The sequence below is a fragment of the Phallusia mammillata genome, chromosome 2 (genome assembly GCF_965637545.1).
Source record: "Phallusia mammillata chromosome 2, kaPhaMamm4.hap1.1, whole genome shotgun sequence".
In the NCBI taxonomy this organism is placed as follows: Eukaryota; Metazoa; Chordata; class Ascidiacea; order Phlebobranchia; family Ascidiidae; genus Phallusia; species Phallusia mammillata.
In genome coordinates, this window is record NC_137253.1 from 15,490,488 (window position 1) to 15,502,406 (window position 11,919).

The 11,919-nt window shown below is 35.8% G+C and overlaps 2 protein-coding genes across 2 annotated transcripts; both read left to right on the forward strand.

Annotated features, from left to right (window-relative positions):
- The first annotated feature begins 2,430 nt into the window (after positions 1-2,430).
- On the forward strand, positions 2,431-3,210 carry LOC145212788 (dynein light chain Tctex-type 1). Its single transcript, XM_080081037.1, has one exon. It carries the CDS (start codon positions 2,542-2,544, stop codon positions 2,881-2,883), a length of 342 nt encoding a protein of 113 aa, XP_079937163.1. The 5' UTR covers positions 2,431-2,541; the 3' UTR covers positions 2,884-3,210.
- On the forward strand, positions 3,197-11,811 carry LOC145212754 (uncharacterized). The gene is made up of 20 exons (XM_080080997.1): positions 3,197-3,358; positions 3,908-4,112; positions 4,176-4,342; positions 4,410-4,591; positions 4,683-4,798; positions 4,866-5,032; positions 5,255-5,372; positions 5,442-5,617; positions 5,710-5,943; positions 6,175-6,383; positions 6,547-6,677; positions 6,734-6,884; positions 6,954-7,017; positions 7,492-7,656; positions 7,838-8,042; positions 8,233-8,522; positions 8,782-8,931; positions 9,001-9,077; positions 11,135-11,280; positions 11,353-11,811. Exons 1-20 carry the CDS (start codon positions 3,197-3,199, stop codon positions 11,490-11,492), a joined length of 3,255 nt encoding a protein of 1,084 aa, XP_079937123.1. The 3' UTR covers positions 11,493-11,811.
- The last annotated feature ends 108 nt before the right edge of the window (positions 11,812-11,919 follow it).

The following is an 11,919-nucleotide window of genomic DNA, read 5'->3' on the forward strand; positions in this document are numbered from 1 at the left end:
ACTAATTTGTTGAGTTCTAGACCGCGAACGTAGTGAACCTGCGACTGGCACCGACCTACAAAATGCGAGTTATTTCCAACGGTCTATAAATAGCGGATTGCGTATCACCTAACCCTGGCGAAGAAGAACGCATTTCCCAAACTGCTTTTCACGTTCATAGCGCGAAAATTCTGTGAACGCCAATAAATCATTCAAAAAGGGTCCAGCTGGTTACTTAGTATGCACTCGCGAAGGCAATTAGCCACGAATATACGTCATAGGTAATTTCGCACAAGAAACTTTCCACTGCGCATTCTTGAACAAACAACGTGTATTTAAAAAGACAAGCAACTTCATGAAATTAGAATGTGTGCACGTGACGCAGCCATCAACCCATAAAACGTTGAAGAAAACTTAGCAGGAACATTTGATGTTGTACTTTTACGTAGCATTACACGATACCAATAAATTAAAACTTCCTGTCGATGTGACTGCAGCCGCCAGTCGTGTGGCAAAAGCAGGCCTGAAGGCAATTGCATCGCACAATGCTTTACGAAATGTCACATAGCATTGTACGGCAAATCAGTGACCCACCGAAGTTATCCGTGTCGTGTTTACCGGTTGATGCCGAATGTAAACAAGACATCCACCGCGTCCGGTTGCTGTTGCGCGTTCAAGTTTAAGTCGCCGATTAACGGGATTTATAATCGCAAACACTCATCACATACACCAAGCTATATGTCATCCGCTCGGTGACCTGGCGTTGGCACGCAATAGTAGCCTACTTTTAACACTGATTAGCTGTGGCCTTATGGCCCGCAATGCAGCAACGCAATTCACCAGTGAGTTTGATATAACGTAATAAAATTACAAAAATATTTTCAATCTTGAAAAGAATATCTTCAGTGAACTACGTTTCTTTTTACGTGTTAATTCTAGTCTCTCCGCAAACAAACAATGTATATGGCTTATTTGTGCAGTGCGCATAGGCGTAGCTGCAAGAGGCTAGACCAAAATTTCCAACCTTTGTAAATAATTTACCCCTCACATAAAAGTACGTTGACACCTCTTTAAATTTTACCAAAGCTTTTTTTCAAATCGATAGATGGTAAAACGATAAGCAGAGATGATCAGAAACAGAAATATATTTTGATTGTCGAATAACTTAATTTCTATATTGGTGTACAAAAAATCTTTAATTTTTTTTATTTACGTAGCCTACATCAAGGTGTCCATCTTGGGAACCACTGGACTAAACCAATGGTTATAAAAATGTATGTCCAACACTATATTGATCAACATTTGAGTTTGGCCGAGTAGGCTATATGCTCCTTAATTGGTGCTACGAGCGTTCAGATTAGGATATTAGTTTCCATGAACAAAACCGTTTATTACCGGAAATGTGGTCTAAAATTAACCTGAACTTGTTTGAATGGTTGCCTACAATTTTTCTGGATACACGTTGAGCACATTTTGTTTGAATATCGACCACAATATTTACCCTCAACAAGCATCTATAACGGCGATCAAACTTGTATAGTTGCTCGTCTTAGCTGGGACCATCGCAATTTTACCCTAAAAAGTGCTGCTTAAGTAGAAAGGCTCAAGAACTAATTTATTACAGGTTGTGGGCTACATCCCATTGTTGGATTGGATTTACGCATAAAGATCTTGACGCATTCGAATCTTTGCCAGTTCCGCTTCATTGCCAGCATAAGCTATCGCCGTACCCGACCCCCCAATTTTTTATCGAAGTAGTCTAAACATTGTGTAAGCTATGGAAAACGACACATTATGGGAATCAACATTGTGCAGACATTTGGATCATTGTTTGCCAATAGCAGACCAAGTACATAAATGCTATGTTGTGTATTGCAAATGATACATTTATTTTTTTTCAACCCTGCAGCTGCAGGTAACGTTTTTGGTATGTTGTTCTTGTAAGCTATAGTGCGGTCTAATTTAAGCGGATTACATATTTTAGTTTGGTATTCCAGGACGGGCCTTTAAGTTGGTTTCATGAAAGCGTTTGTTTAACACTTTTTGGAAAATATAAGCCTTTGGTTTAACTTTAAAAGGTAATATCGTGTCTACATCATCATCATATTTTATTTTCAGTTGCGTAGCCTACGCGGTTATTGCATGCAAATGAAATATAATAGGCAAGCAACTGGTGTATGGCGAAGGGACCATATAGGTCATCGAGTCAGCCATAATAGTACGACACATCATAATAGTATGTGGATATGTGTGTTAAAAACAATAATTTTTTTTTTTTTTTTTTTTTTTTTTTTTTTTTTCACGGGGACGAATCCCGATTAAGTTTTTTTTTTATGTCTGTATGTGGGTCAGGCGCGCCAGACCATTCGGCCAAGTTCCTGAATTATTCTCAAAAACTGGTCTGTTTTGTAATTGCTGGCGTCACCACGCGGTTGATACAATATTACCAAAGCAACGGCGAATTTTAACCTTTGACCCGAAACTGTACACTATCACGGATCAGAAGATTTTTGTTTTAGGTTTTGAGTTTTGACATAAAAAAATACACGTAAGACAGAAAAAATGGACGATTTCCAAGCAGGAGAAGAAACTACTTTTGTCGTGGATGATGTTAGCAACGTAATTAAGGAATCCATTGAAAACACAATCGGAGGAAACGCCTACCAACATAACAAAGTGAATCAATGGACCTCAAATGTTGTTGAACTCTGTCTTAATCAGCTAACAAAGCTTAATAGACCATTCAAGTACATTGTCACAGCTGTGATAATGCAGAAGAATGGAGCAGGTTTGCACACAGCGAGCTCATGTTTTTGGGACAATTCAACTGATGGAAGCTGCACTCTTAGATGGGAAAATAAGACAATGTATTGCATTGTCAGTGTGTTTGGATTAGCAATTTAAAGTCTGACTGTAATGTATATGTGTTACCATTACTTGTTTTGTTTATAAGCACAAGTTATACTTTTCTTCGCATAAGTTACAGTCCAAAACTTAAAATTTTCAGGAATATAACTTTTATGTTGTCTTAAATGTAAAAAAAGTGTATACTAAAGGTTCATTTCCTTTGTGATATCTTTTTATGCTTCTATACACTTGTAATATGTTTGATGTTGCTGTGTATGTTTATATAGTTCTGTGACAAATTATTTTAATGAAGTAGTGTTATTTTATTGCATGTGTTGTAGGATGAATCTACAAATACTGTAATAAAACTATGGATGATTGTGATCTTGAAAAACTGTCAGCTGCACCTGCAAAACTTTCACCAAAATTCAACAGAAATACTACAGAGTATGAATCAACAGTACCTAGTAGTGTGGAAAAAGTAAAAGTTGATTGCCTGACAAGTGATAGCGGTGCTTCATATCAAGTATTTGTAAGTGATTGTGCCCCAAAAACCCTAAAGAATTTTGTAAGTGATTGTGCCTCCAACATCCTAAAAAATGGGTGTCAACATATTTTATTAAGTTAATATACACAGTTCTCCAAATATAGAATTGACATTCCATTACATCGAAAAATAATTACTAAGATAACACAGTTGATTTTTCTCATTTAACCTGTTAATTGCCAAAGTTCTCTTAGTGTGGTAAAATGTGACCTACCCAAGGGTTTGGTAGTTTCAAACATATTTTGCTTAAAATTGCTGGCACTATTTAATGGTGTGTTATAGACATGTTTGCTCAAACATAATTTTGCAAGTATTTATTGCTTTCAAATGTTTCATATACTTCACAGTATAATTACTAAACAAAAAGGGGAAATATCACCAATACAGAGATATAAATACTTGTAAAAGCAATAAAAGATACATAAAAAACTTGATACAAGCCATAATGAAGAAGTCTTCATGACAACTTGGCATTCTTGCAAAATACATAAATTTTGCTGGATTATTTTATATTACAACAGTCTGTTAATACAGGGTGGAGGTGGTGAAAAAAACATTCCCCTGATTGAGGGAAGCATCACAGAAATCAGAATTGAGGTTTCAGCTGAAGATGGAACCACTAAAAACTATATCTTGCGAATAAAAAGGCTGTCTGCATCAGATGCTACTTTAAGCAGTCTGGCCCTAACTGGTGGAAAACTTGACCCAGCATTTTCAACCACATGCTATGACTACACCTGTAAGATGAAATAGAATAGTTGTTTGAACAGATTTACATAACTATTTTGTAAACATTAATCAGGTACTGTGCCATGTAACATGGGTGATATTCCAGTTAAGGCCACTGCTCCTGATAAAAAGTGTGTCATTGTAATTGCAAATGCACATGATGACTGTGTTGTGCCATTGTTTCTTGGGGAAACAACTCTAACAATTAGCGTGACATCAGTTGATGGCAAAAACATAAAGGTATTTATATCATTTGTCCCTTAGCTCTTTGTTATGACATTGACTAGTTGCATTTGGATTGTTCCAGGACTATAAAGTAGTTGTCACGAGAAAGCAACTTCCATGGTATGTTGTGCTTAAGGATGTTGAAAAAGCAAAGTCATTTGAGTGTCCCATGACTCTTTCACCATTGTATAATCCAATCTCAATTGCTGGTTCTGATCCTAAAGTATCTATGTCTCAACCAGTTATAGATATGTTGACAAGAAGGTGAATTGTCAGATATGTTGCAGATTGTAGAAATTGCACTAACTATACAGAAGTTGATTTATTACTAACAAACAAAATGTGTTTGCAAAAGGTCCAAAATCAATCCAATGAATGAAATGAATCTTGAAAAAGATTGGAGAGTTGTTGATGGCAAACTAGACAAAGAGATATCTGACTTTGTTGCATTTTCTGTTTATAAGTACAAAGGTGATTTTAAGAAAAAAAAAACGGGTAATTTTAAAAATATCTGGCCAACTGTGAAAGTTTAAAATAGGTGTGAGTGGTGAACTTCCATTGAGGAAGATGGCTGACCATGTCAACAGCTGTGAAGGGAAGCCTCGTTCTGAAGTTGACACAGCAATAGTTCTTGAAAGTAGTTGGTACAAAGCAGAATTTGAGGGTTCCAGCTCAGCAACAAAAACCTTGCAACACAAAGTTGAGGTTGGAAATTTATTTGTCAGTTTATAGACCTTGACATCATTGGATTGTGTAATGTTTGACAAATTAATTTACCCCTTGGCTAGATATTGTTGAATTTTTTTATAGTTGGACTATCTTACATAGTAGAAATCAGATTTCTTGTACAATTTACCCAGGTGTAGGTACAAATTATAGTGCAGGTTTTCAGAACAATTTTTCACAAAATCTAGTTTGTATAAACAGGTTCGTAATTGGGAAAAGCGACTTCAACACATGGCTTCAGAGAGTAATGTAGATGCTCTTCTCAAAGATGCAGATAAAAGACAAAAACAATACAAACAAAAGCTGCCCCTTAAGCCTGGTATATCTTTTTGTTAATTGATTTATATCTTTTGTCATATTCGGGAAACAATATTTTGGTTTTGTTTAGGCGAAACTCTTAGATTTTCAGAAGGAGAATCACCTACTGATGATTTACAACAAGTTTGTGTTTCTTTGGCTGCTGCCATTAAAGGAAAGAGCAAAGAGGCAAAACTACATTTAAGATTGGCTTATGCACTTGAAGAGATCCATTACCTGAAAGAAATGTTTGGACTACAGAAAAAGGTTATTTTTTAGACAAACAAAAATGATGACTCCCATGACAAATGTCAAACACTGTCTCTTTTTCTCACTATGGTTGTTTTATGTTTTACAAGGATGGGGACACAGAAGAACATGGCGCGGGAACTAATATTGCTGCTCAGGAAAGCTCAAAATTGGAAGAGTGTCAGGCAATATGCCGCCTCCGTGGTGTTTCTGCCACTGCTCCAATCGCATTGCAATTAAAAGCAATTGATGAAGAATATAGAAGTCTCAGAGATGGAGGGCAATCTTCCAGGGCCGACCATGTTCAAGCTTTGTATGCATGGAGGTCAAAACAGGCTTTGAAGGTAAACTTTTCAAATAGTATATTCTTTACATTTTTCTTTGATCTCACATAAAAAACTATTATAAATTTTATGATGTCCATTAATTTGTTTACAGAAGTAACATTTTTGCAACATTTACTTTCATTTGTGATACTCATTCACCATTTAGAAATTAAATATTTCAACCATTGGTTATGCTATGGAATAAAGCAGTATGTTTTCAATGTTTTGTTGCCACTTTTTTGTTTTAAGGGTGAACAATCCTCTGCTCGCCACACTGATGAGAATGAGCCACTAGCACAAGCCTATCTCAAATACATGGACGCACTTGCATGTGATGCAAATAACTACTTGTGTAACTTGCATGTTGGACGAATGTTGGTTGATAGGGAGGATTACAAGGAAGCTGTTGTAAGACTGCAACAAGCAGTGGGCTTAAAGCCAGTCAGTGTCGAAGCCAGGTAAACTTTTTTATAAATCACAAACAAAATGTTATGTATCATAAACTCTATACTTTAAAATAACTGAAGCAATCTGTTTAGTTTCTGGCCCCATTACAACAAAAAGTAGTAAAGAGTACCATACAAAACAGGTACTTCTGTATTACGTAATGAACTATTTTAGATTTCTACTTGGTGTTGCACTTTGCTTGCAAGAAGGTGGAGCTGGGTCAAGGATTACTGAAGCATTAACTTATTTGCATGATGGCTTAGATCATATGCTCATGAGAAGCCAAAAAGATGCAGAGACTGCAGGTTAACCTATGCTAATATCTTGTCAAAACAAACTGTCAATAACTATATATGTTTAGGCCTAACCCCATCTTCTATTACCGACTTACATGCAGAAGATTTTTGGAGACAATGCAATGCACAATTATTACAATATTTATACATGTTAGCATGTAATGTGAGAAAAAGCCCACAGCCTAACATGCGAAGTGCAAAAGAAATTTACCACTGGTCAGTTTAACTTATTGCAAATTAATCACTGTAAAGTATTATTATTGAATGATTTTACTGTATTTGCAGTGTTTGTCTTCATGCTTCAATGGCTCTCTGCTCTCTTTTTCATCGTGGTCCAATGTTTCAACAGGCAATGATTGCATTTTGCTTTTAATGTTTGTTTCAAAAACAAAATGAAAACATAATAATGATGTTTAGATGTTCTTAAAGCTGCCAAAAATCTGCCAAATCACTAAAAAAACATTTTTTATAAATAAACATTTTGCATTTAACTATGCCTTTTAGCAAGAACTGCAAACAAAAAAGATCGTTTTTAATGTTATGTACTTCTCCTCACAATTACATTACCTACTAATTTTGTAAGGTCTGAATTCAACCTACTGTTAAATCACAGATATGTCACCACAATAAGATGATGAAAATAATTTATATCCTTAAACTAAAATAATCCTAATTTTACTTTGCTTGCCTTTGTAATGTTTTTGAGTGTAACTTTTACTACTGTGGGTCCAAAAATTTTTTACAATATAAATTTACTGAGTTAGACTGACAGACACATGGGTACATCCTATCTAAACATAATCAGAACTTGTCCTCTTTGAAGATAGAGTGGTTATTGCTTGATGCACAATATGCATTGCTTGAACTAATGATGGAGAACCAACCGAATGATATTGAATGGATTGCACAACGATGTCGTTACTTATCAGCAATGATTCGCACAAGTACTATCCCAAAAGATTCTAAACTTCTTACTCTACAAGAGAAGGTTAGATAATTATCTGACAGGAGAAGGTCAGAAATATCATAATAAATAAAACATAGAATTACATTTTTTCATAGAATTAAATGTGAAAGTGGTTCAACTCCCTAACCATGCTTTTTACCTTTAAAAGATAACAATATTCAAAAACATCATAAAAATGAAAACAAATGTCTTTTTCATGCAGGTTTGTCAAAAGTTGGTGAGCATTAACCCATGTAGCAGTGAGTCTCTCTACCTTCTTGGAACATCCCAACTTTTGATATTCGACAACGACAATGGGTTGGGAGTTGCAAACCAGTCACCTCTGTTAGATGCCAGGCAAAGTTTTCAAGCAAGCATTGATCTGGAGGGAAAGCCAGCAAGTGGAGATGTTCCTCCTGGAATTGCAGGTAGTATAGTGGCTAAACATACTGCAGCAAATACAAAAAGTTGCATTTTTAACATTTAAATCCTAACTAGATCTTGTTGACTGTGTTTTTCCGGAAAAGGATCTACGAAGGTCCTGCCTTGGCCTATATTTTTTCATCAAGTTTGAAAAAGTGCCCTACTACAATCAAAAACTTAAATAATACTTACCAGGTCAAACATGGTGGATTAAAAAAATGGATTCTGCAAAGGCTAAACAGACTGCGTCCACTTCTGATAAAAACCAACCGGCAGCAAGAGGTCGAGGTGCTCCTGCTGCCCCATCCCGTGGTAGGGGAAGAGGTGCACCTGCCCCAGCAAAAGCTGCACCACCTACTAGAGGTAGAGGTGCTGTTCGCCCACCAGCACGAGGGAGAGGGGCTCCTCCAAGAGGTGCCAAAGCAACTCCTGCAGATCCAAAGTGCTCCAAGGAAGCTGAGAAACCACCACAAGAAACACCAGCTGTAAGTTTAACTTCAAGTCAATTGTTGTTGAAATCTAAAAAAAGTTTGTCTGTTGTATTGAGTTACAGCAGTAAGTACACAAAACATCCTTTGCCTGTTTTACCCCAGCATTTATTTTAAATTTTGATTTTAACCTTTTCAATATCAGTTATGTTGGCCATGTTGCGTGCTCTGTGTTAGAATGAAGGTTAAACTTCAACTGTGAAAACCAATCAAAAAAGTTACATTTGTGTTAACTTGTTTTCTTAATATTTTACAGACTCCTGTTTCTAAACCAAGCAAACCTGCTCCACTGAACAGAGTCACTTATCATGCCAGACTAGGCATGGCCCGAGCTCTGTCTAGAACTGATGATAAAAAAGATGAAGCAAGGAAAAGATATGAGGAAGTGATGAAAATGGCCCCAGAGGTGTGTTGCATTGTGGTACAATTTCAAAAACCTTCTATATTAAAACTTATGATGCATTTCATTCTGTAGGTACATGACTCTTACATTGAATTGGCTGACCTTCTGGTGAAATCAGACCCACTGGCTGCTGTTGACATTTACTGCAAGTGAGCCCAATGACATTAATTGTGCTTGTCATTGTAAATTAGTTTTGGTAAAACAAAAATATGTGTCTGCAACATTTGCTTGTTGTCAACAGGTAGCGATTGGCAATGTAGAATAGTGAATTCAGGTGATTGGAAATGTTAATTCCAAACAATATTATTAACCCCTTAACGACGGCGATATAAATCAGTTTGGGAAAAAAAATCTTTGTTACGCGTATTGTAAAGCATATTTGAACCCCCAAAATTTTTTTATCGCATTTTGGGGGGTGCTAGCCCGCTGTACCGAATTCGGCACATTCGTCCATAAAGACTAAACTAATGCAAACATTTCCGCGTATGTATCTCGTAGTTATTCCTACACTATTAGGTTTCAATGAAAAGTTTTGTGTTATTACGTAATTATATCGACAAAGACGATATCGAAATCGGTTTATGACGTCATATACTTCTCTGACGTGCCGTTTTTTTTTTTTTTTAATTTCAAATGCCGTTGTTTTTTGTCAATTTTGTTTCGTTTAAAACCACTTTGAGATTGCCTTGTCAATACTCGTAACCTACATTTTGTGCGTCTCTAGTGAAAGCGAAACGAAACATCCCAGACGCCAGAAATTTTGATATTTTGGAATATGCAATTTTACGAAAAATGCAAAGTAAATAGATTTGTTCTAGAACAGGTGTACTAAATGTAACAAGTTTCGATAGTCGAGCCACACAACGCGTGGTGGTAAACCTTGTGTTGGAGACCTCTGTGTAATTGTTCGTGAAAACACAGTTATTAACATTCGGGTTTAGGACAAAGCACGATGGTTATGACGTTAAAGAGGTGATGCCAGCAAATAAAATTAAAAAAATAATTCATTCAATGGCCAAGTATTACCGGTTGCAAAAACCAAGTATTACCGGTTGCAAAAACTTGCACGTAAACAACGTAAGAATGAAACCACATCAACCGCTTGTGTTTGCCTCAATCTAAACTATGTTTTGCTTCCAAAAATGTGTATTTTTTCTCGGTAAACAACGTAAAAACTTGATTTTACGATGTTTTAGGGTTTTGGTAGTATGACGTCATACAGAAGATTTTCCGTTATGACGTAATTGGTTGACACGTAACTGGCTGTCTTGCAATGCCACTATCTATTATTGTGCAAAATGACAATATGTAGTTGATAAATACTGGTATAGGACCAGAATATTGTGTCTATGTTTTAGCGATCACGTGACCATTTACGTGTACTTTCGTGACGCAAATGACGAATGGGACGAATTCGGTACACGACATTCACCCCCCATATTTTGTACACCTTTTGAATTTTTTTGAAAAAAATTGCGCAGTAGAATAGGCATTCATCTTGTATGTACACACGATTTTTTTCTTCTCATATAACTGATAAAAATTAAAAAAGTTTGACAGCGAGTTTCATGAAAAAAAAATTTTTCTGCTAATGTTGGAATACAAAATCCGGAAATACATAAAATTTTAGTTTTTCTGGCTAGGTGGTCAAATGTGATGTTTTATGAATAAGTTGGACGAGACGAATTCGAGACAACCGTTTTCCGCCCAAAAAACACCAAACGCACTGTAAAAATTGGTGTAAGGCACAGTGTGACGAATTCGTCACATACGGCGTTAAGGGGTTAAGGTTACTCTATTAAATTTCGTAAAAATTGTAACAATGGCATGTAATGATCATTCAATTAGAACACACATGCAGACAAGCATTTGTTTTTCAACTTTTGTTAAGGTAAAAATCAGTCACAAAAGCTTTGTTAATGTGTTACATATTTTAAATGCTGTACATATAATGCATATATTTCAAGTGTAGATACATATATTTCAAGTGTAGCCAAAATAGAAAATAATAGAGTAATTCTTAATTGTTTTGAATTGCCCATCTTTACCTACCAGTACACAAAGACAAATCATGCGTTACCAAGTTATAAATTGTATCAAATATGAACATACTAATTCACTTGAAACAAATTTTAATTCAAGTTTATGTGTGAACCTACATGCTAGTAATTGAAAAAAGTACAGTCATTGTGTTACTCATCTGCAGATTTCCTAGCAGTGAGGAAAATACAGACTCATTTGATGATGCGTACTTGAGTGGTGAAATAGTGAGTATTTTGATGAAACACGAAAAACTGGATGATCATAGACTTGTAGATCATATGGTCAAGTGGGGAAAAGTTATGGGCATTGGTAAGTACATCACATTCAAGAGTAGGAATGTATTAATTCTGTTCTAAACCACAATGTTGTTAACTTTTCAAGGGGTTTTGGAAAAGTATATGGAAATACTTGATGCAAAGTTTAAAACAGATATGTTGAAAAAAATTTACTGTGGAGTTCATGGAAAGGATGTTGATGATCCAGACCTGGTTGCTTTCTTTAAATTTAAATGCTGGATTTGAACTGTTTTTTGCATTGTTTCGTATTATAGTACAGGTTGATAGTGCTGTAGCTCCATCAGTTTTTCAACCACTGTGTGCATGTAATATTTATTGCACATGTTCTGTAGTTGTAGTTCTTTACATTGTCTCACTGTGTATGTCAACAATTTACCTAAACCACCGTTTCATTAGTGTTTGTGTGGTAAATGGCAAGCTTTTAGGAAAACATGCTTTTTAACATTTGTTATGTTATTTTTGTTTCAATATTGTTACCTTGTGATTCGTATTGATAGATTGCCGTTTTAGTAGTGAGTTTCATGCCAATACAGTGCTTTTTACATTTGTTTTGATTTTTTTCATAGCACACATGGTGAAAATTCAAAATCAATTGTAGTCCTTTCACACCGGTGGCTCCCGTCCCCAAGCTGGTTCATACCACATCCGAAAA